The sequence below is a fragment of the Oncorhynchus mykiss genome, chromosome 27, assembly GCF_013265735.2.
Source record: "Oncorhynchus mykiss isolate Arlee chromosome 27, USDA_OmykA_1.1, whole genome shotgun sequence".
NCBI lineage: Eukaryota > Metazoa > Chordata > Actinopteri > Salmoniformes > Salmonidae > Oncorhynchus > Oncorhynchus mykiss.
The window spans coordinates 45,523,448-45,548,446 of NC_048591.1; the positions used below are offsets into that span (position 1 = coordinate 45,523,448).

Genomic DNA, 24,999 nt, shown 5'->3' on the forward strand with positions numbered 1-24,999 from the left:
GGAGGGGGACATGTTCGATGCCAATATAACGCAGAGACGAAATCGAGTGGCCTGCCTCCAAGAAGTGGGACGCAACTGGATAAGTAAAGTTTTTACACCTAATGGGGCTACGATGCTCTGAGATACGTACTTTTAATTTGCGCTTTGTTTTACCCACATAATTTTTACCACAAGGACAAGTTATAAGATAAATAACTGCCTTAGTGGAGCACGTAATAACACCTTTTATTGGGATCTGTTTCCCTGTTTGTGGGTGTTTGAAGGATCTACATTTATAAGTGCCATTGCATTGAGCACAGCCATTACACTTGTACTTTCCATCCAGTAGGGGCGCAAATAGACGTTGTTCAGGAATATCTTGGATTGGTAAATCAGAGTGTACCAATTGGTCTCTGAGATTTTTGCCCCGCGAGAATACGACCAAGGGAAGGTCCGAAAACACAATCAATTGAATTTACCACAGGTAAACATCTCAAGGATGATCAATGGAAACAGGATGCATCTGAGCTCAATTTCAAGTCTCATAGCAAAGGGGTCTGGATACTTATGTAAATACGGTATTTCTGTTTTTTTTTTAATTATACATTTGCAAAAATTGTCACTTTGTTATTATGGAGTATTGCGTTAAGATTGATGAGGATTATATATATATATATTATTATATTATATATATATATATTTTTGTCCATTTTAGAATAAGGCTGTAACGTAACAAAATGTGGAAAAGGTCAATGTGGCGCAATACTTTTCTATTGAACATAAAGGCTCTCTCTCTGAAGTGGTAGTTTGTACCTTGTGATTGTTATTGCCTTAGTTATTGCCATTTAGTTCAGCACTGACGGATGACGGGAGAAAAATGAGTATGATTGATGGAAATTAAACTCAGAAGCGTTACGGTAAGATGATAAAGGACAGCTACTGGAAATGAAAGATATAAAAAAAGAGAGCTAACATTATTTTCAAATATAAAAACAAAACAAAATGGAGGATGAAACTAAAACTGAGCCGCGACTTCTTTCAGAGAGGATGGTGTAGGGATATGTGGGTTAGCTGCAGAAAAATACATTTGAGCTCAAATCAAAGTAAATTTGGTCGGGAAAATGTGATCATAAGGGTTTGAAGAGGCAGTTGCACAGGGCCCTAGTCGTTTTTAAAACCTCTGTGTGTTCTGTAGCTCCTCAGGTAACCTGGTCAAATGGAGGTTAGCTTTGAACTCCTCCTCTCCTCTCCTCTCCTCTCCTTTCCTCTCCTCTCCTCTCCTCTCCTTTCCTTTCCTTTCCTCACCTCTCCTTTCCTGTCCACTCCTGTGAATGTCATGTTCTGACATTCTGTAGTTTGCTTATTGTTAGGAAGCTTCTACCATTAGAAGGGTTAGTTCTCTGCCTGGGAACATACAGTAATCACTTCAGACAGACAAGAAGGCCCAAACCATTCATCTGTGTGATGTGCTCTGGTTCCTTTGGAAAATGTTTGTTTGTAGATGTTTGTTTTCTTGAAAATGTTACTGAGGGTTTCTATTCAGTGTCCAGATTTGAGTAGGTGTGTGGGCTTGTGTTCATGTAGTCATGTGTTAGTAAACACGTCTTCTCTTGGGAGAGCTACAGTGTTTCATAAGTACTGCCACTCAAACATCAAAAAAGATCTCTGGTATATTTTTCATCTTCTTTTTGAAATAATTATTTGGAGATGAGAGAATAAGATGAGTGTTTGAAAACTAGGGCAGACCTCGTAGAGGGAGAGTGGAGGGGGAAGGGGGGAAATCCCAAGAGACATTTCTTCACGGGATGTTTTGAATCCGTCTAAATCCCAAGAGACATTTCTTCACGGGATGTTTTGAATCCGTCTAAATCCCAAGAGACATTTTGTCACGGGATGTTTTGAATCCGTCTAAATCCCAAGAGACATTTCTTCACGGGATGTTTTGAATCCATCTAAATCCCAAGAGACATTTTGTCACGGGATGTTTTGAATCCGTCTAAATCCCAAGAGACATTTCTTCACAGGATGTTTTGAATCCGTCTAAATCCCAAGAGACATTTTGTCACGGGATGTTTTGAATCCGTCTAAATCCCAAGAGACATTTCTTCACGGGATGTTTTGAATCCATCTAAATCCCCAGAGACATTTCGTCACGGGATGTTTTGAATCCGTCTAAATCCCAAGAGACATTTCTTCACGGGATGTTTTGAATCCGTCTAAATCCCCAGAGACATTTCTTCATGGGATGTTTTTAATCCCTCAAATATTTCCCCATGCAGCACTGTTTTATCAAAAAGCGTGACATGGTAATTTATGGTACCTTGTTTTCAGGTACAGTTGTTTTCAAAGCATCATCAGACATGAATCAGTGTGTTAAAAAATATACAGTTTACTTCAGAAAATTTGCTTTACCGCTATCAGTGATAGTGAACCAGTGTACAGATAGCAGGTTAGCATATCAGTGTTTGTGAACCAGTGTACAGATAGCAGGTTAGCATATCAGTGTTTGTGAACCAGTGTACAGATAGCAGGTTAGCATATCAGTGTTTGTGAACCAGTGTACAGATAGCAGGTTAGCATGCCCTACACTCATTCTACACTCATTGTTACTGCAGTAGTTTCCTGTAGCTTATTCATTGAAGGTGGCTGCTGGCTGGAATATTGCTGACAGTTGGTGTGTGTGTGTGTGTGTGTGTGTGTGTATGTGTGTGTGTGTGTGTGTGCACACACACCTTAGGGAATGTCCTCCCACGGATTTGCTGAGGTGGAGCGATGCTCGTTGCTAGGGAGAACCAGTGATATGGCAACATATGCATTAGCACAGTCATATAGCATATATATATATATATATATATATATATATATATATATATATATATATATATATATATATATATAGCAGAGAGAGAGGCTTCCAGACAGAGAATTCAAGAGAGAGGCCAGCTATCCATAGAACATTGTCTTTAACGCAGACGTAACTCTGTCACAGAGATGTTTGAATCTTTCCCGGGAATTCCCAGGTTTTTACAGAAATCCCAGTTGAAATATTCCTGAACTCAGGAAATCCAGAATCCTCCAACCAGGATTCTTGGAAAACCTGAGAATTTATGGGGACATGACCAGAACCGTAAACAGAGGACAGTAGGAGTAAAGGGGGATGAATATTGTTAGTCCCTGAGCAGTGAACACCTGATCCCAGATCTATTTGTGCTGTCTTGCCAGCACCTTTGGTCATTCTCATAGACGGCACAAACAGATCTGGGACCAGGCTAGTAAATACTGTGTCCTGTGCTATAAATCTCCTGCTTATCGTCTCTGGTGTCAGTATGTTGGATAGGTCCGTGGTTATCTCTTTGTAGGGTGTTGTTACTCACTTCCTGTGGACAACATGTCACTGTTGTAGGATACAAACAGATACTGTCCCTGTGTAAGTCCCATATGTATTTATTTTTATTTCACCTTTTATTTAACCAGGTAGGCCAGTTGAGAACAAGTTCTCATTTACAACTGCAACCTGGACCAAGATAAAGCAAAGCAGTGAGACAAAAACAACAACACAGAGTTACAAACAAATCTCTAGAGTCAAGATAGAAGCACTTACAGTTTGCACTACCTAACAACTCTGTGGGAGATGAGAGGGTCAAGACTCCACTATTCAGGACAGTGATTGTCACGCCCTGACCTTAGAGATCCGTTTGATTTCTCTATTTGGTTAGGTCAGCGTGTGATATGGGGTGGGCATTATATGTGTTGTTTTCTATGTTTCTTTATTTCTATGTTTTGGCCGGGTTATGGATCTCAATCAGAGACAGCTGTCTATCGTTGTCTCTGATTGGGAATCATACTTAGGTAGCCCTTTTCCCCCTCCTTTCAGTGTGGGTAGTTATCTTTGTTAGTGGCACTATAGCCCTGTAAGCGTCACGGTTGTTTTTCGTTTCTTGTTTTGTTGGTGACATTTTGAATAAAAAGAGAAATGTGCGCTCACCACGCTGCACCTTGGTCTCCTTCTAACGACGACCGTGACAGTGATGTCATATGAGTTATGGCTATAGTATGCTGCCATCCCTGGTTCAGGCTACATTGTATTGCTGTGTATTTCATCTGGTTTTATTAGGTGATTGAACCCTTTATCGTTCCAGGTGACAGATGAGATGTCACCCGGGTGTTTAAAAAAATATATATATATATTTTTTTTTACAAGTCAGTTAAGAACAAATTCTTATTTACAATGACGGCCTACCCCGGCCAAATACGGGCCAATTGTGCACCGCCCTATGGGACTCCCAATCATGGCCTGGATGTGATGCAGCCTGAATTCGAAAGAGGGACTGCAGGGATGCCACTTGCACTGAGATGCAGTGTCTTAGACCGCTGTGCCACTCAGGGGAGGGGGGTTATTATAAAGTAGAAAACCCCTCTGTATCAAAATGTCTTGAAATTTTCTGCAAACTTTTTCAGTGTCAATCTTTTGTCATAAAACCTTTACGTAGCATGTCATGATGTGAGATTATTCTACAGAGGTAGTTAATACGATATGTCTACATGATTGGTTTGTCTTGTTTTCTATCAGGTTAAGGATCTCCGATGCCATGCGACCCACCTCCTCTCCTCAGTGAGACAGCCCATACCTAAACCTCCAGGACCCCACAGGATAGGAGAGAGATGTGAAGCCAGCTCTCGGCTCATGCTTTAAGGCCCGAGAGAGAGACCCAGAGACCCAGACTCTGAGAGTTGTGGGTACACAGCGTTATCTAATGGATGGCAGAGTGACTAAGTGAAGGAAGGAACTCAGAACAGAACTGACGTGAGGTCATAATGAGTGGTCAGCAAGGCGAGCCGGCCATCGGCCACAGCCATGTTGGTGAGGTCAGGAACAACAACCAGAACAGCCATGTTGGTGAGGTCGAGAGCAACAACCAGAACCAGCAGGCCGGGGGAGGGGGAGTGGGAGCGGTGATACCCGATGGGGATGCTAATGCTAACCAGATGATCCAGATGGGGGAGGGGGGCAGCGACGGCGGAGGGGAGAGTACAGGAGGAGATGTTGACACTCTGCCCCCCCTGATGTCTCAGACCACTGTGGTATGACGCTACACATCTGAGTGATTTACACATCTGAGTGATTTAAACATCTGAGTGATTTACACATCTGAGTGATTTAAACATCTGAGTGATTTAAACATCTGAGTGATTTAAACATCTGAGTGATTTACACATCTGAGTGATTTAAACATCTGAGTGATTTACACATCTGAGTGATTTACACATCTGAGTGATTTACACATCTTAGTGATTTACACATCTGAGTGATATACACATCTGAGTGATTTACACATCTGAGTGATTTACACATCTGAGTGATTTACACATCTGAGTGATTTACACATCTGAGTGACTGACAGAACTGAGTGACTTAGACATCTGAGAAGTACTAAGCGATACACAATTCCAATAAGCCAGACTGCCACATACCAAAGATCATTCTTAGCAAGAGCACTGAAATCTATTTATTTCTTAATTTGACTGTTTTACACTCCCGATGTCTATTCACATAGTACGCATAGATGGTATCTCTTTTTTTTTAAGTCTTTAATGCTATTTATATACTGATGTCAACCTTTTACCTGAACAGGTGTCTCAGACAGTCACAGAGGAGCAGAAGAACAAGATCGTCATCTGGGGGACAGACTCTCAGTGTGACGACCCTGAGCTGGCCGAGTTTGAGATGTTAGAATGTCAGGAGCTGGAGGCATACCTGGTAGAAGAAGAGGAGGAGGAAGAGGAGGCGGAGGAGGTGGTATGTGTAGGAGTAGGAGTGAAAGGAGGTGCACGGCAGATCCTCCTGGACCAGCCTGTCTCCATAGTGGATCTAGTCTCTGACAGTAGAGAGAGAGGAGGGAGGAGGACTATTCAACGGGGCTCCGGCGGGCAGGACGCCGCCATCATGGACTCTGGAGGAACCAAAGGGACGGCGGAGTATGTGACGAGGACAGAGTTCAGCTCTGAGAACCATGTCTTGGTGTCCCGCCTGTCCACTATGTCCACTCTGGATGGGAGTCTGGTCAGTGCTCTGGACGCCGCTGGACGGACACAGGCCACCACCACAGACTCCTGGCACGTCCCCTCTGGACCCTCAGGATCAGACGGGACCATCTTAGAGGATCTCACCCTGGCCTCCCAGTCTTGTATCACCATCTCAGACCAGTCCAAGGCCTCTCAGCCATCCAAACAACCTCAGGCTCCATCTAAAAGCACAATACAACGAGCTGACCTCGATCTAAACCAGAACACAACTGTTAGGTCTGGGGAGGTTGTCGTTCCGGAAGCACAAGTCAGTGACAACGTCGTAGTGGGTCGTTGTAAATGTCAGCAGAACACGGAGGAAGATCAGGGCAATGAAAAGCACAACCAGAATCTGGAGCAGAGGTACCAGGATGTTAGAGGCAGTGAAGGGAAGGCAGCTGAGGAACACCAAGATGCTAGAGTTAGTGGGGGAAAGGCAGCTGAGGAACACCAAGATGCTAGAGGTAGTGGGGGGAAGGCAGCTGAGGAACACCAAGATGCTAGAGGTAGTGGGGGGAAGGCAGCTGAGGAACACCAGGATGCTAGAGGTAGTGAAGGAAAGGCAGCTGAGGAACACCAAGATGCTAGAGGTAGTGGGGGGAAGGCAGCTGAGGAACACCAAGATGCTAGAGGTAGTGGGGGGAAGGCAGCTGAGAAACACCAAGATGCTAGAGGTAGTGGGGGGAGAGCAGCTGAGGAACACCAAGATGCTAGAGGTAGTGGGGGGAAGGCAGCTGAGGAACACCAGGATGCTAGAGGTAGTGAAGGAAAGGCAGCTGAGGAACACCAAGATGCTAGAGGTAGTGGGGGGAAGGTAGCTGAGGAACACCAAGATGCTAGAGGTAGTGGGGGGAAGGCAGCTGAGGACCACAAGGTTATTCCCCCTGATATGAACCACAACTCACCCGCCAAGTTAGGCACAAATGGGATTCAATCTGTTGAAACCAGAAGCTTGAAGAAGCTCGGCTCTTTTGATAAAACTTCAAAGGAACAAGGCTCCTTCGGACAAAGCATGAAGAAAACGACTTCATTTGAACAAAGCATAAAGAAAACAACCGTGTTTGAAAACACCACAAAGAAGTCGGCCTCATTTGATAGAAGTTTGAAGAAAGAACCTTTCTTAGATAGAACGTTGATGAAAGAGGCATCCTTCGACAGAACGTTGAGGAAGCAGGGCTCGTTTGAACGCAGCTCCAGTCCTTCTAGCCTGGATGGGAGGAAGCCTTGGGGTAGCCCAAGCAGGAGCCCCAGCCGCCCCGCCACCCCTCCCTGGTCCCCCAGGAGACCAGCCCCCTCCTCCCCCGCCAAGACCAGCTCCAGACCTCCCTCCTCCACCTCTCCAGCCAAGGCCAGCAACCAAGCCTCCAGCCAGGACCGCAGCGACTCCCCACAGAGGGGTACCACCAGTGGCCTCAAAGCACCTAGTAAGGTATGTGTAATCAGCAGCATCCCCAAACCCATCTCCCCTCAGCCACCTGCGGACCCTAGGAGGGCCTCTCCTCACACACCCAAACCCATCTCCCCTCAGCCACCTGCGGACCCTAGGAGGGCCTCTCCTCACAAACCCAAACCCGCCCGTCCAAAGATCATCACGTACGTCCGTAAGAACCCCCAGGGGAAGTCCCAGGGGACGGAGGTTGACCCAAATGAAGCCTTGACAATCCCTCTCCGCCTGTCCTCTTCCCACCCCAGCCCTCCTACAGCCCACAGGAAGCCCCACAAGACAGGGCCCCATTCTAAGGCCTCACAGGTGCTCTGCTCCTCTAATATACTATTTGATAAGTACCGGCAGGAGATGCAGAAGGCAGGATACTTTCCCCCGGGTACCGGCATGACGTCGCTGGGCATCAAACCTCCCAGCCACCCTCCTCCTCACAACCTCTCTTTGAACTCTGAGAGCTTTCATGGGGAATTGCCTGACAGATACATGCATGAGGTGAGAGGGTGTGGTATGTGTGTGTATTTGTAAAAGCCAAATGTTCGCATGCTTGAAAATCAAATCCTTTTCTTTGTTCTGACTGATACAAAACTTGAATTAAATATAATATAATTGAAAGAATTGAACTAAACGGAAATGAAGCGAACTGATAATAACTGAAGTTGTTTGTCTCTGGTCTAGCTGGCTCCAGCACCTTCACAGCTGGCTCCCCAGGAGGGGACAGGCCTCTACCGTTCCCCCAGGCCCAGAGGGCCCCAGCTGGGGTTAGGGGCCGTCACCCGGCAGCCTGCTGCAGCCAAGAACAGGACTATGTTCCAGGGCCAGACCGGTCAGAGGTCAGGGGTCGTGACCCTCAGCCATCCAGGACAGCAACAGGCACCGCCAGGGAACAACCAGGGAAACCACGACTCCACAGGTGAGACAGCGACCAAGAGGCTGAAGGGAGGCTGGAGGGAAAGAGGGAGTGGGGGAGAGGGGAGGGAGAGGGGGAGAGGAGGGGAGGGAGAGAGGAAGGGAGAGGAGGGGGGGAGAGGGGGAAAGGGGGAGAGAGAGGGGGAGGGAAAGGGGGAAAGGGGGAGGGAGAGGGGGGGGAGGGAGAGAGGGAGAGGAGGGGAGGGAGAGGGGGAGGGGGAGAGAAGGAAAGGGGGAGAGGAGAGGGGGAAAGGGGGAGGGAGAGGGGATGGAGAGGGGGAGAGGGGGAAATGGGGAGGGAGAGGGGAGGGAGAGTAATCTCTACAGCTGCTGTTTACCATTATAGAATTACAGTATGTTGCTGCTGGAATGTTACGCTGTGTGTTCTAGAATGATCATGTTGATATGTTCCAGCTGTGTGTTCTAGAATGATCATGTTGATATGTTCCAGCTGTGTGTTCTAGAATTATCATGTTTATATGTTCCTGCTGTGTGTTCTATAATTATCATGTTGATATGTTCCAGCTGCGTGTTCTAGAATTATCATGTTGATATGTTCCTGCTGATTGTTCTAGAATTATCATGGTGATATGTTCCTGCTGTGTGTTCTAGAATTATCATGTTTATATGTTCCTGCTGTGTGTTCTATAATTATCATGTTGATATGTTCCAGCTGCGTGTTCTAGAATTATCATGTTTATATGTTCCTGCTGCGTGTTCTAGAATGATCGTGTTGATATATTCCTGCTGCGTGTTTTAGAATTATCATGTTGATATGTTCCTGCTGCGTGTTCTAGAATGATCATGTTGATATATTCCTGCTGCGTGTTCTAGAATGATCATGTTGATATATTCCTGCTGCGTGTTCTAGAATTATCATGTTGATATGTTCCTGCTGTGTGTTCTAGAATGATCATGTTGATATATTCCTGCTGCGTGTTCTAGAATTATCATGTTGATATGTTCCAGCTGCGTGTTCTAGAATTATCATGTTGATATATTCCTGCTGCGTGTTCTAGAATTATCATGTTGATATGTTCCTGCTGCGTGTTCTAGAATTATCATGTTGATATGTTCCTGCTGCGTGTTCTAGAATTATCATGTTGATATGTTCCTGCTGCGTGTTCTAGAATTATCATGTTGATATGTTCCAAATCAAAATCAAATCAAATTTATTTATATAGCCCTTCGTACATCAGCTTATATCTCAAAGTGCTGTACAGAAACCCAGCCTAAAACCCCAAACAGCAAGCACTGCAGGTGTAGAAGCACGGTGGCTAGGAAAAACTCCCTAGAAAGGCCAAAACCTAGGAAGAAACCTAGAGAGGAACCAGGCTTCGTGTTCTAGAATTATCATGTTGATATGTTCCTGCTGCGTGTTCTAGAATTATCATGTTGATATGTTCCTGCTGCGTGTTCTAGAATTATCATGTTGATATGTTCCTGCTGCGAGTTCTAGAATTATCATGTTGATATGTTCCAGCTGCGTGTTCTAGAATGATCATGTTGATATGTTCCAGCTGCGTGTTCTAGAATTATCATGTTGATATGTTCCAGCTGCGTGTTCTAGAATTATCATGTTGATATGTTCCTGCTGCGTGTTCTAGAATTATCATGTTGATAATTTTTTTTTTAGCTAGGACTGTGTGGGAGTGGTCTGAGAGAGGGGCCTAATTGGAGGAGCCTAATGGGAGGGATGTGTAACATGAAAACTAGCTGTTATTGACAGAGAGGATGGCAAACTTTCTTTACTGTTATTGGTTTATTAACACCTGATGTCACCAGAAGGTCCAATAAAAAAACACCCAGTCAAACAAGCTGAAATTCTCAGAGGGGCTTTTCAAACAACTCTCACACTAAAATGCATCATCATAATTTTACATTTCTCAATATTATTCTAACCACATAGTGTGGAAATATATATATAAAACATAAGGAATCAGTTTTTTTGACTGCACTACCCCTTTAATTGGGGTGGCAGGGTAGCCTAGTGGTTAGAGCGTTGGACTAGTATCCCGAAAGGTTGCTAGATTGAAACCCCGAGCTGACGAGATAAAAAAAAATCTGTCGTTTCTGCCACTGAACAAGGCAGTTAAACCCAATGTTCCCTGGTAGGCCGTCATTGAAAATAAGAATGTGTTCTTAACTGACTTGCCTAATTATTAAATAAAGGTTAAATAAAAATAATAATCATTTAGATGGAAATTAATAAAATATTATTAAAGACTTGCTGAAGTGCCAACATTCAGCATTTTGGCTGTGCACCCTCTGTGAATTCTATGAAGATTTTAACCCAGTTAACCCCAACATCTCTCCCAGTTTTTACCATCGTTGTAAATAGTTATTTTTGTTTCTTTGACAGTCATTATTTATTTAATGTTATTAGTGATTCATTTTAAGAAAGACTAAATAAACCTTTTCCCTCATTTTAAGAAAGACTAAATAAACCTTTCCCTCATTTTAAGAAAGACTAAATAAACCTTTCCCTCATTTTAAGAAAGACTAAATAAACATTTCCCTCATTTTAAGGTCAACCCTGTTACATGAACTGGGTTGACTCTCGTTTTAATATGGTGTAACGTAATATTCAAATTTTTCTCTAAAGAGACGTTGAACATCTAATAGTCAAATCATAGTGTAAAAGCAGGTGAGCTGGTTCCACAGTTCTGGGACATTTTGTGGTGTAAAACTGAACTGGTCCAGCACAACACGTCAACCCTGGCTAGAAATGTTTTAACAGTTTCAATGGTTTTTTTTTTGTGAAGCTTTCATTCAATTGCCTTGCCTGTTGCTCTCAACAAGCTTCCCTCTGTCACAAGGGGATTGATGGCTGATTTAAAGATGTTGTGAACTCTTACTTTATTTGCCATTTAATATGAATGTACTATAGTCTTTTTATTTGATTTAAAGGGGAAGTCAAACTAGATTTTACAGTTTTTTTTAATTCCACACTGAGGTCGAAATAACACTTTGAAACTGGAAAAGGATGACAATGCCCTTTTGGCGTAGAGCTTAAAGAAAGAAGGAAAAAATGTTTCACACAGCATGACATCACAATCTGATCGGATTATTCTGACCAATGACCAGTCGTTTTTATTTGCATATGTATCCTCCTACATGAAGGGGTAAGCTGGGTAGGCTCTAGAGAGTCTACATGATCCTATCCGCCAATCGGGGCTGTGTATGTAAATATATACTATTTTTGTATTAACACTCCCACACAGTAAGACTGAGCATTTCAATGGCAAGAGGAAGCTAAGGGAAATAAATGACAAAAATATATATTTTCATGAAATTAATACACACTATGATTTATTAGACAAACAGTGATGATTAAAACGTTTTAATTAAAAAGACTGCATGGGGGCTTTAACCTGTTGAGATGTGGAAAATGTTTTTTTTTTCTAAATTAAGTTAAACGTGTGCTCTTTATGACAGAATGTTAAAATTAGGTGAAATAAAATGTGTTTTTTTAAAAAATTAAGTTAAACGTGTGCTCTTTATGACAGAATGTTAAAATTAGGTGAAATAAAATGTGTTTCCCCCCCCCACCTCCCCCCCACCAACTTACACTACTCAAAAGGCACCTAATTGGTGGAACGGTTCATTGACTTTGATTGGTTATGTTAATTTAATGTAGTCAGCAATACTTTGATGTTGAAGGATTTTTCTTCCTCTCTGCTACCTTTGCCAGCATCGTCCTAGTTACCAAGCCCTGGGGCAGATGGACATATCTATTTTCTAGAAGTTATTGTAAGAAATACCGTAGTCATTTAAAAATGTAAAAAAGTCATTCAAATATTAATGAGGCTTGACTGCAGACACCTTCAGCCTTTGAAGTACAAATAACTGACAGCAGTGGAACTGGTACATCGCTTGACAGAAGTACCAACTAAAACATAATATTTCTCACTGTGGCAGAACTGACTGGCTCATCTATTCAGCTTACAAATACATGATCGTTGATTGTTTATGTAGCGCTATGTAGCATTATATACCATTATAGTGTGATATGTAGCGTTATAGTGTGTTATGTAGCATTACAGAGTGTTATGTAGCATTATAGAGCGTTGTGTACCATTATAGTGTGTTATGTAGCATTATAGAGTGTTATGTAGCGTTATAGTGTGTTATGTAGCATTACAGAGGGTTATGTAGCATTATAGGGTGTTATGTAGCATTATAGAGCGTTTTGTAGCATTATAGGGTGTTATGTAGCATTATAGTGTGTTATGTAGCATTATAGAGCGTTATGTAGCGTTAGTGTGTTATGTAGCATTATAGAGCGTTATGTAGCGTTATAGTGTGTTATGTAGCATTATAGAGCGTTGTGTAGCATTATAGTGTGTTATGTAGCATTATAGAGTATTGTGTAGCATTATAAAGCATTATGTAGCATTATAGAGCATTGTGTAGCATTATAAAGCATTATGTAGCATTATAGGGCATTATGTAGTACTGTAGCGCGTTATGTAGCATTATAGAGCATTGTGTAGCACCATATAGCATTATAGAGCATTATGTAGGCATTATAGAGTCATGTAGCATTATATAACATTATTGGGCGTTATATAGCATTATAGAGTGTTATGTAGCGTTATGTAATTAGGAGATATCTAAAGTATTTCAAAACCATTCATGTGGCTCTTTCCATCACGGTCTCATCCTCCCTCCATCCCTCCATTCTATCAGACAGAGAGAGAAATGACTCTGACATATTAATAGGCTGTCATCACAGGGACCAGGCGGTAGGCACATGATCTGAGATTGAGCGGCTGTATGGTCAGCCTGCGGCCATAAGGGAGAACAGAGTAACAGAGTAAGGATGTGCGTCTTTCCCTGTCAAGATGATTCAGTGCATATCTATACTGAACAAAAATATTAACGCAACATGCAACAATTTCAACGATTTTACTGAGTTACAGTTCATATAAGGAAATCAGTCGATTTGAAATAAATTAATTAGGTCCTGGGCTGCTGTGGTTATGCCTGGTCTGCGGTTGTAAGGCCGGTTGGACCTACTGCCAAATTCTCTAAAACGACACAAAATCTCTGGCAACAGTTTTGGTGGACATTCCTACAGTCAGCAGGCCAATTGGACACTCCCTCAAAACTTGAGACACCTGTGGAATTGTGTTGTTTGACAAAACTGCACATTTTAGAGTAACCTTTTATTTCCCCCCAGGACAAGGTACACCTGTGTAATAATAATGGCGCCGGAGAGGATGGCTGCTGTTTTACGGGCTCCTAACCAACTGTGCTATTTTGTGTGTTTTTTTTTGTTGTGTGTTTTTAAACTTATTTTGTATATAATGTTGCTGCTACCGTCTCTCATAACCGAAAAGAGCTTCTGGATATCAGAACCACAATTACTCACCTCGAACTGGACAAAGATTGATTATTTAATCCCCATCATTCGCGTGAAGAAAATACTGAAATACAGGGGGCGGAGATCGGGGTGCCTTGTGAGAATTCAACGGCGAGTGAGTAACCCGCCTCTACCATCCGTTCTATCGGCCAACGTGCAATCACTGGAGAATAAACTGGATGATCTCTGTTCGAGACTATCCTACCAACGGGACATTAAAAACTATAATATCTTATCTTACGTTTCACCGATTCGTGGCTGAATGGATCATATACAGTTGGCTGGGTTTTCTGTGCATCGGCGGGACAGAACAGCTACGTCTGGTAAGACGAGGGGTGGGTGGCTGTGTCTATTTGTCAATAACAGCTGGTGCGCAATGTCTAATATTAAGGAAGTTTCAAGGTATTGCTCGCCTGAGGTAGTGTGCCTCATGATAAGCTGTAAACTACACTATCTACCAAGAGAGTTTTCGTCTATATTTTTTGTAGCTGTTTATTTACCGCTACAAACCGATACTCGCTCTAAGACCAGCACTCAACGAGCTGTATAAGGTCATAAGCAAACAAGAAAATGCTCATCCACAAGCAGCGCCCCTGATGGCCAGGGACTTTATTGCAGGCAAACATAAATCTGTTTTACCTCATTTCTACCAGCATGTCACATGTGCAACCAGAGGAAAAAAACTCTAGAGCACCTTTACTCCACACACAGAGATGCATACAAAGCTCTCCCTCGCCCTCCATTTGGAAAATCTGACCATAATTCTATCCTCCTGATTCCTGCTTACAAGCAAAAACTAAAGCAGGAAGTACCAGTGACTTGCTCAATACGGAAATGCGGATAATGCGGATGCTACGCTACAGGACTGTTTTGCTAGCACAGACTGGAATATGTTCCGGCATTCATCCAATGGCATTGAGGAGTACACCACCTCAGTCACCGGCTTCATCAATAAGTGCATCGATGACATCATTCCCACAGTGACCATACGTACATATCCCAACCAGAAGCCATGGATTACAGGCAACATCTGCACCGAGCTAAAGGTTAGAGCTGCTGGTTTCTAGGAATGGGACACTGATCTGGACGCTTATAAGAAATCTCGCTATGCCCTCCGACGAACCATCAAACAGGCAAAGCATCAATACAGGACTAAGATTGAATCCTACTACACCAGCTCTGACGCTTGTTGAATGTGGCAGGGCTTAAAAACTATTACAGACTACAAAGGTAAACCCAGCAGCGCACTGCCAAGTGACGCGATCCTACAAGACTAGCGAAATGCCTTTTATGCTCGCTTCGAGGCAAGCAACACTGAAGCATGCAGGAGAGCACCAGCTGTCCCGGACAACTGTGTGATCACGCTCTCCGTAGCCGATGTGAGCAAGACCTTTAAACAGGTCAACATTCACAAGGCTGCGGGGAAGGACGGTTTAACAGGACTTGTACTCAGAGCATGTGTGGACCAACTGGCAGGTGTCTTCACTGACATTTTCAACCTCTCCCTGACCGAGTCTGTAATACCTACATGTTTCAAGCGGACCACCATAGTCCCTGTGCCCAAGAAAGCAGGTAACCTGCCTAAATGACTCACGTCGGTAGCCATGAAGTGCTTTGAAAGGATGGACATCAACAGCATCCTCCCGGACACCCTAGACCCTCTCCAATTTGCATACCGCCCCAACAGATCCACAGATGACGCAATCTCAATCGCACTCCACACTGCCCTTTCTCACCTGGACAAAAGGAACACCTATGTGAGAATGCTGTTCATTGACTAGAGCTCAGTGTTCAACACCATAGTGCCCACAAAGCTCATCACTAAGCTATTTTCCTGGTTTGGGGGCTTATCTAAACTTCTGAAGGGGAAGCTCCAGATTGCCCAGAATAAGCTGATCCACGTACTCACATAGGCAGGAGCTGCTTTCAGGAACTAAACTGGCTGCCTGTTGAGGCTAGGGTGTCCCGGATTAGACTAGGTTTGGTTTACCGGAGTATTTATGGTCCTGCGCCCAGATATCTAAGTGATTACTTTCCCCGTGTTAGGGATGCACACAATCACAGCACCAGATCAGGTGTTGTTGATGTGTGCTTATACAGGTTCAGGAGTAATGCTGGGAAAGGTACTTTCTTGTATACTGGAGCCTCAGAATGGAATGAGTTGCCTCTGCCCATAAAAACAACGTCCTCTCTGGCCAACTTTAAAAATAAAGTTAAAATATGTTTGATGTCTGTCTTCTGTGCCCATATGAATAACCCCTAAGATGTAACTGCAATGATGAGATAGATGTTCTTCTTCTCTGTTTTTGATGAGATAAATGTTCTTCTTCTATGTTTTTGTTTTATTATTTCACTGCCATACTGTGTTCCATCTTGTCCAGCCATCTTGTCTCAAGAGGACTACATTGGAAATAAGTCCCAGACTTTATTGTGTGTTATCCTCGATGATTTTATTAATGTGCATGTATGGCTTTTAAGTTTTATGTGTGCTTGTTTTTTTTTTAAATGGGCGAATTAATAAACTAAACTGAACTAAGGACCCTGGGACTAAACACCTCCCTCTGCAACTGGATCCTGGACTTCCTGAAGGGTTGCCCCCAGTTGGTAATGGCAACAATACATCTGCCACGCTGATCCTCAAGACGGGGGCCCCTTAGGGGTGCATGCTTAGTCTCCTCCTGTACTCCCTGTTCACTCACGACTGCGTGGCTAAGCATGACTCTAACACCATCATTAGTGGTAGGCCTGATCACCGACAACAATGAGAGTCGGTGCTCAGTGTGGTACCAGGACAGCAACCTCTCCCTCAACGTGAGCAAGACAAAGGAGCTGATCGTGGACTACAAGACAAGAAGGATCGAACACGCCCCCATTCAATTTGACAGGGCTGTAGTGGAAGGGGTCGAGAGTTTCAAGTTCCTTGGTGTCCGTAACACCAACAAACTATCATGGTACAAACACACCAAGACGGTGCTTAAAAGGGCACAACACCTTTCCCCCCTCAGGAAACTGAAAAGATTAGGCATGGGTCCCCAGATCCTCAAAAAGTTATACAGCTGCACCAACGAGAGCATCCTGAGCGTTTGCATCACCGCCTGGTATGGCAACTGCTCGGAATCTGACCGTAAGGTGCTACAGAGGGTTGTGTGTACAGCCCAATACATCAGTGGGGCCAAGCTTCCTGCCATCCAGGACCTATATACCAGGCGGTGTCCGAGGAAGGTAAAAAAAAGTTGTCAGAGACTCCAGTCACTCAAGTCATAGACTGTTTTCTCTGCTACCACACGGCAAGCGGTACCGGAGCGCCAAGTCTAGGTCCAAAAGGCTCCTTAACAGCTTCTACCCCTATAAGACTGATGAACAATGTATCAAATGGCCTCCCAGACTATTTACATTGATTTGATTTGATCACGCTGTTTAATCAGCGTCTGGATATGCCACACCTGTCAGGTGGATGGATTATCTTGACAACAGATAAATACTTACTCAATATTTACTTTGTGATAATGACATACAGGTGTATGAACAGGTGATCAGAAAATCGGGTGATTGGGATCTGGAGAGTGAGCTGCGTTCAGGGGATCTAGGTGTTTGAGGTTGTTAGTTGGAAGCAGATGTTACAGAGGTGAGATGTTTGCCAGGCACACAGAGTGTTGTCACCTGGGTATCAGAAGGGGGGGGGAGTGTACTTGAGTGTCATCTGCATAGCAATGATAGGAGAGACCATGTGGGGATATGACGGAGCCCAGTGTGTTTATATAGAAGAGGGCCTAGAACCGAGCCCTGGGGGACACCTGAGAGTACGTGGTGCAAACACAGATCCACGTAGGAGTGGCCTGCCAGGTAGGATGTAGGAGTGTGCAGAGCCTGAGACGCCCTAAGAGGATGGAAAGGAGGATCTGAAGGTTCACGGTGTCGAAGGTAGCGGATAGATCTAGGAGGATGAGAACAGAGGAGAGAGAGTCAGTTTTGAAAGAGCGGAGAGCCTCAGTTGAATACTCCGTCTTGATTAGTTGGTTAGGGTCAAGAAGATTATTCTGAGAGAGATAACTAGAGCGTTGGTCAGAGACAGCACACTCAAGGGTTTTGGAAAGAAAAGAAAGAAGAGATAACAGTCTGTAGTTTTTAACGTCAGTGGGGTCGAGTGTTAGTTTCCTGCGGAGGGGAGCGACTCTGGCCATCTTGAATGCAGGATGCAGCCAGTGGTCAGAGATGAGTTGATGAGGGAAGATGCGCACAGCGCGCTACTGAAATTGCCTGGGGTTGTTCGGCATGCAAAATGACTTGTCGATCAATGACTGGCGACATGCTTAGTTAGACACTGAAAGAGGGGACACATCAGTTGTCACAAAGGATGAGAGGTATTTTCGAGCGCTAGAAAGAAAAATAATTTGAGCAAAAAGATATTAAAACGAATGAACCAGGTGAATCGATGTGTATCGGTGAATCGTTCCATCCTATAACGGAATAATCTGTGGTGATGATGATCATGGTCTCATGACAGCAGAGTAGAAGCTACGAATATCATCACAGGTCCCTAGTGGGGTCACACAGTCTGCGTCCCAAATGAAACCCTATTCCAGATTTAGGACGCAGTGAAGAGATGGATGAAGGGCCTTGAGGGGGCCAGTCGATAGGATGAATGACTGGATAGGGGGAGTGATGTGTTATCACTCGTGGGATTAAATCACAAGTAGCCCTCCACCTTGTCTTCTGTTTTCCATATCACTATTCAATCCTTTCAGATCTGCACATGATCATTTATACAGTATATGACTTTGCCCCTCCACTAAACACCCTTCCCCCTCCAGCAGACCAGAGGACGCCAGGTCCAGAGACCACCGTGGCCAGGACCCTGCTGCCTAAACCGGGTCAGTCTCGTCTGCGACCCCCAGGCTTCTCGGCCTTGCCACCTGCCCGTCTGGTCGCCTTCGGCTTTGTACGCAGCTCCAGTGTCTCCTCGGTTTCCAGCAACCAAACGACAGTGAGCAACCACAGCGACCCCTGCCGACCCTCCCAACGTGAGTCACACACATGCACAGGAACGGACACACCGGCAGGCACGCACACAAACACACACACACACACACACACACACACACACACACACACACACACACACACACACACACACACACACACATACACACACACACAGAGAGAGAACCACATACATACACACACACACACATACATATACAGGCACATTGTAACGATGTGCGCTGAGGATCGGGAAGCAAGTTCAGGGAGTGAGTGTTTTAATAAATAAACACAACATAATACAAAACAAGAAACACGAACAACGCATGAAACAGAAACAATAACGACTGGGGAAGGAACCAAAGGGAGAGACATATATAGGGAAGGAACCAAAGGGAGTGACATATATAGGGAAGGAACCAAAGGGAGAGACATATAAAGAGAAGGTAATCAGGGAGGTGATGGAGTCCAGGTGAGTGTCATAATGAGAGTAACGATGGTGACAGGTGTGCGCCATAACGAGCAGCCTGGTGACCTAGAGGCCGGAGAGGGAGCACTACTTACAGTGCATTCGGAAAGTATTCAGACCCCTTCACTTCTTCCACATGTTGTTAGGTTACAGCCTTATTCTAAAATGGATTAAATATTTTTTTCTCTCCTCAATCTACACACAATACCCATAGTAACAAAGAAAAAACAGGTTTTTAGAATTATTGGCAAGTGCATTACAAATAAAAAATGGAAATATCACATTTACATAAGTATTCAGATCCTTTACTCAGTACTTTGTTGAAGCACCTTTGGCAGTGATTACATCCTCGAGTCTTCTTGGATATGATGCTACAAGCTTGGCACACCTGTACTTGGGGAGTTTCTCCCATTCTTCTCTGCAGATCCTCTCAAGCTCTGTCAGGTTGGATGGGGAGCGTTGCTGCACAGCTATTTTCAGGTCTCTCCAGAGATGTTTAATCGGGTTCAAGTCCGGGCACTAGCCGGGCCACTCAAGGACATTCAGAGACTTGTCGCGAAGCCACTCCTGTGTTGTCTTGCCAATGTGCTTAGGGTCGTTGTCCTGTTGGAAGGTGAACCTTCGCCCCAGTCTGAGGTCCTGAGCGCTCTGGAGCAGGTTTTCATCAAGGATCTGTCTGTACATTGCTCCGTTCATCTTTCCCTCGATCCTGACTAGTCTCCCAGTCCCTGCCACTGAAAAACATCCCCACAGCATGATGCTGCCACCACCATGCTTCACCGTAGAGATGGTGCCAGGTTTCCTCCAGACGTGACACATGGCATTCAGGCCAAAGAGTTCAATCTTGGTTTCAGACCAGAGAATCTTGTTTCTCATGGTCTGAGAGTCCTTTGGGTGCCTTTTGGCAAACTCCAAGTGGGCTGTCATCTGCCTTTTACTGGGCAGTGGCTTCCGTCTACTATAAAGGACTGATTGGTGGAGTGCTGCAGAGATGCTTGTCCTTCTGGAAGGTTCTCCCATGTCCACAGAGGAACTCTGGAGCACCTGTCAGAGTGACCGTCAGGTTCTTGGTCACCTCCCTGACCAACTCCCTTCTTCCCCGATTGCTCAGTTTTGCCGGGCAGCCAGCTCTAGGAAGAGTCTTGGTGGTTCTAAATTTCTTGGGGACCTTCAATGCTGCAGACATTTTTTGGTTACCCTTCCCAAATTCTGTGCCTCGACACAATCCTGTCTCGGAGCTCTACGGACAATTTGAGTCTCATAGCAAAGGCTCTGAATACTTATGTAAATAAGGTATTTCTGTTTTACATTTTTCTGATGTTTTTTTTATTTTTTTTATTCTAAAAATCTGTTTATCTGTCATTAAATCTGTCATTATGGGGTATTGTGTGTAGATTGATGGGGGGGGGGGGGGGGGGGGGAATAAGGCTGTAACTTAACAAAATGTGGAACAAGGGAAGGGGTCTGAATACTTTCCGAATGCCCTGTAATATTGGTTTATAGTCATAAAATGTAACATTGAAACAAAGTAAAAGCCAATAACAAGTAAAACATATTCAATAAGAGTGGCGTAGTGGTCTAAGGCACTGCATCACAGTGCTAGCTGTGCCACTAGAGATCCTGGTTTGAGTCCAGGCTCTGTAGCAGCCGGCCGCGACCGGGAGACCGATGGGGAGGTGCACAATTGGCCCAGTGTTGTCTGGGTAAGGGGAGGGTTTGGTCGGCAGGGATGTCCTTGTTCCATCGATCACTAGCGACTCCTGTGGCGGGCCGGGCGCCGTGCACGGTGTTTCCTCTGACACATTGGTACGGCTGGCTTCCGAAGGGTTAAGTGGGCATTGTGTCAAGAAGCAGTGCGGCTTGGTTGGGTTGGGTTTTGGAGGACGCACGGCTCTTGACCTTCGCCTCTCCCGAGTCCGCATGGGAGCTGCAGCGAAGAGACAAGACTAACTACCAAGTTGGGGAGAAAACGGGGTAAAAAAAAATCTAAAATTATTATAGAAATGACAAATAAAAACACATGAAAAAAATATTTTAAAACTAACAAAAAATGTATATAAATTAATAATGCAATAATCCTATTTATCAACCCTGTGCTTACTGCTTCTCCTCAGCTCACCCACTAGAGGTTGACACAGGAGTGAAAATGAATTACTGTCCAGTCTTGTCAAATTTTTACAGGGACCGAACTTTTTTTGTTCCTTTCCCCGCTAGAAATCACTAACGTCATGTCCTGTGCTAATTTTAACACGCCGAAATCAGAAATAATTTCCTCCCTTTAAACTGCTCTGTATGTCTGTCCCTCGCTCTGCGTTCAGAATATCATCAGTGGAAACTAGTTGTAGCTAAATACGTTCATGGACAATTTATAGGATTTTAGCTAACCTGCTACAAAAAAAAAAGTCCCTTCAACTAGTCAACGACGTCAGACCTGCGCTGAGAGCGGTGCAGAGTGTCCACCAATGCGATAGTACGATCAGCGCGTGAGTAGCCATAGCAACTGCTCCGCTCCGCTGCTTCTCCATAGCAACTGCTCCGCTCGGCTGCTTCTTCAGCGCTCACCAGACAGTTGCCTGTATACACAGCAGAATACTTCGGCAATAAAGGCAGCCCTTCTACTTACCCAATTACGGATGAACTCATGGTATGGACATGTGCTATTGTGTCTTTGTAAAGTAGTGACTAGCTACAGTGAGCCAACGGAAGGGAGGGGGGAGGGATATTTTTTTTTTAAATAGATTTTTATTATGTAAACTCTATTAGACCTACAGACAATTGTAGTTTTTATGAAATACTCCACACTACATAGTTATTTTGAGGGGACAGCAAATTTACAGTTATACAAGCTGTACACTCACTACTTTACATTATAGCAAAGTGTCATTTCTTCAGTGTTGTCACATGAAAAGATATACTCAAATATTTACAAAAATGTGAGGGGTGTACTATATATATATATATATATATATATATATATATATATATATATATTCCTGCGCGTTATATTCCTGTACTGCCCATTCCTGTGGACTGTTGATCCTGTCCAGAACTTAACTCTACAACTAGACTCCCATTCCTGTATCTGTGACAGTGTGAAGAGGGACTGTAATGAGCCTGTTGATAAGCCTGTATCTGTGACAGTGTGAAGAGGGACTGTAGGAGCCTGTTAATAACCCTTGATCTGTGACAGTGTGAAGAGGGACTGTATGAGCCTGTTGATAAGCCTGGATCTGTGACAGTGTGAAGAGGGACTGTAGAAGCCTGTTGATAAGCCTGGATCTGTGACAGTGTGAAGAGGGACTGTAGGAGCCTGTTGATAAGCCTGGATCTGTGACAGTGTGAAGAATGATAGAGAAGGATAGAGACGTGAAGGGATGTTTTACAAGCGCCAGTCGTTAGAGGCCTCTTTAACCAAGACGCCCACGAATTACTCAAACTAACACCTCTCTGTTATTAAGTGTCAGGATGCAGTGCTCTTCTCTCCAACTGTTACTTAGCAACGTTTTCATTTATTGTTTATTACATTGTTTTTATTTCACCTTTATTTAACCAGCTTTATTTAACCAGGCAGGCCAGTTGAGAACACCTTTATTTAACCAGGGAGGCCAGTTGAGAACACCTTTATTTAACCAGGGAGGCCAGTTGAGAACACCTTTATTTAACCAGGTAGGCCAGTTGAGAACACCTTTATTTAACCAGGTAGGCCAGTTGAGAACACCTTTATTTAACCAGGGAGGCCAGTTGAGAACACCTTTATTTAACCAGGTAGGCTAGTTGAGAACACCTTTATTTAACCAGGTAGGCTAGTTGAGAACACCTTTATTTAACCAGGTAGGCTAGTTGAGAACACCTTTATTTAACCAGGTAGGCCAGTTGAGAACACCTTTATTTAACCAGGTAGGCCAGTTGAGAACACCTTTATTTAACCAGGTAGGCCAGTTGAGAACACCTGTATTTAACCAGGTAGGCTAGTTGAGAACACCTTTATTTAACCAGGTAGGCTAGTTGAGAACACCTTTATTTAACCAGGTAGGCCAGTTGAGAACACCTTTATTTAACCAGGTAGGCCAGTTGAGAACACCTTTATTTAACCAGGTAGGCTAGTTGAGAACACCTGTATTTAACCAGGTAGGCTAGTTGAGAACACCTTTATTTAACCAGGTAGGCCAGTTGAGAACACCTGTTGATAAGCCTGGATCTGTGACAGTGTGAAGAGGGACTGTATAATGAGCCTGTTGATAAGCCTGGATCTGTGACAGTGTGAAGAGGGACTGTAATGAGCCTGTTGATAAGCCTGGATCTGTGACAGATAAGCCTGGATCTGTGACAGTTTGAAGAAGGACTGTAATGAGCCTGTTGATAAGCCTGGATCTGTGACAGTGTGAAGAAGGACTGTATGAGCCTGTTTATAAGCCTGGATCTGTGACAGTGTGAAGAAGGACTGTAATGAGCCTGTTGATAAGCCTGGATCTGTGACAGTTTGAAGAAGGACTGTAATGAGCCTGTTGATAAGCCTGGATCTGTGACAGTGTGAAGAGGGACTGTAATGAGCCTGTTGATAAGCCTGGATCTGTGACAGATAAGCCTGGATCTGTGACAGTTTGAAGAAGGACTGTAATGAGCCTGTTGATAAGCCTGTATCTGTGACAGTGTGAAGAAGGACTGTATGAGCCTGTTTATAAGCCTGGATCTGTGACAGTGTGAAGTGGGACTGTAATGAGCCTGTTGATACGCCTGGATCTGTGACAGTGTGAAGAAGGACTGTAATGAGCCTGTTGATAAGCCTGGATCTGTGACAGTGTGAAGAAGGACTGTATGAGCCTGTTTATAAGCCTGGATCTGTGACAGTGTGAAGAAGGACTGTAATGAGCCTGTTAATAAGCCTGGATCTGTGACAGTTTGAAGAAGGACTGTAATGAGCCTGTTGATAAGCCTGGATCTGTGACAGTTTGAAGAAGGACTGTAATGAGCCTGTTGATAAGCCTGGATCTGTGACAGTGTGAAGAGGGACTGTATAATGAGCCTGTTGATAAGCCTGGATCTGTGACAGTGTGAAGGACTGTAATGAGCCTGTTGATAAGCCTGGATCTGTGACAGCGTGAAGAGGGACTGTATAATGAGCCTGTTGATAAGCCTGGATCTGTGACAGTGTGAAGGACTGTAATGAGCCTGTTGATAAGCCTGGATCTGTGACAGTGTGAAGAGGGACTGTATGAGCCTGTTGATAAGCCTGGATCTGTGACAGTGTGAAGAGGGACTGTAAGGAGCCTGTTGATAATCCTGGATCTGTGACAGTGTGAAGAGGGACTGTAATGAGCCTGTTGATAAGCCTGGATCTGTGACAGCATGAAGAGGGACTGTAAGGAGCCTGTTGATAATTCTGGATCTGTGACAGTGTGAAGAGGGACTGTAAGGAGCCTGTTGATAAGCCTGGATCTGTGACAGTGTGAAGAGGGACTGTAGGAGCCTGTTGATAAGCCTGGATCTGTGACAGTGTGAAGAAGGACTGTAGATCCTGTTGATTAGCCTGGATCTGTGACAGCGTGAAGAGGGACTGTATAATGAGCCTGTTGATAAGCCTGGATCTGTGACAGCGTGAAAAGAGACTGTATAATGAGCCTGTTGATAAGCCTGGATCTGTGACAGTGTGAAGAGGGACTGTAATGAGCCTGTTGATAAGCCTGGATCTGTGACAGTGTGATAAGGGACTGTAATGAGCCTGTTGATAAGCCTGGATCTGTGACAGCGTGAAGAGGGACTGTAATGAGCCTGTTGATAAGCCTGTATCTG

General features: G+C 44.2%; 1 protein-coding gene across 1 annotated transcript in view; it reads left to right on the forward strand.

Annotated features, from left to right (window-relative positions):
- The window catches only part of mtus2b (microtubule associated tumor suppressor candidate 2b), a 171,083-nt gene that overhangs the window by 30,225 nt on the left and 115,859 nt on the right, over positions 1-24,999 (forward strand). The window contains exons 2-5 of the mRNA XM_036965045.1: positions 4,550-5,061; positions 5,612-7,978; positions 8,162-8,396; positions 18,572-18,781. Coding sequence (XP_036820940.1) covers positions 4,795-5,061; positions 5,612-7,978; positions 8,162-8,396; positions 18,572-18,781 — 3,079 coding nt within the window. The 5' untranslated portion in view covers positions 4,550-4,794. The remainder of the gene's footprint in view (positions 1-4,549; positions 5,062-5,611; positions 7,979-8,161; positions 8,397-18,571; positions 18,782-24,999) is intronic.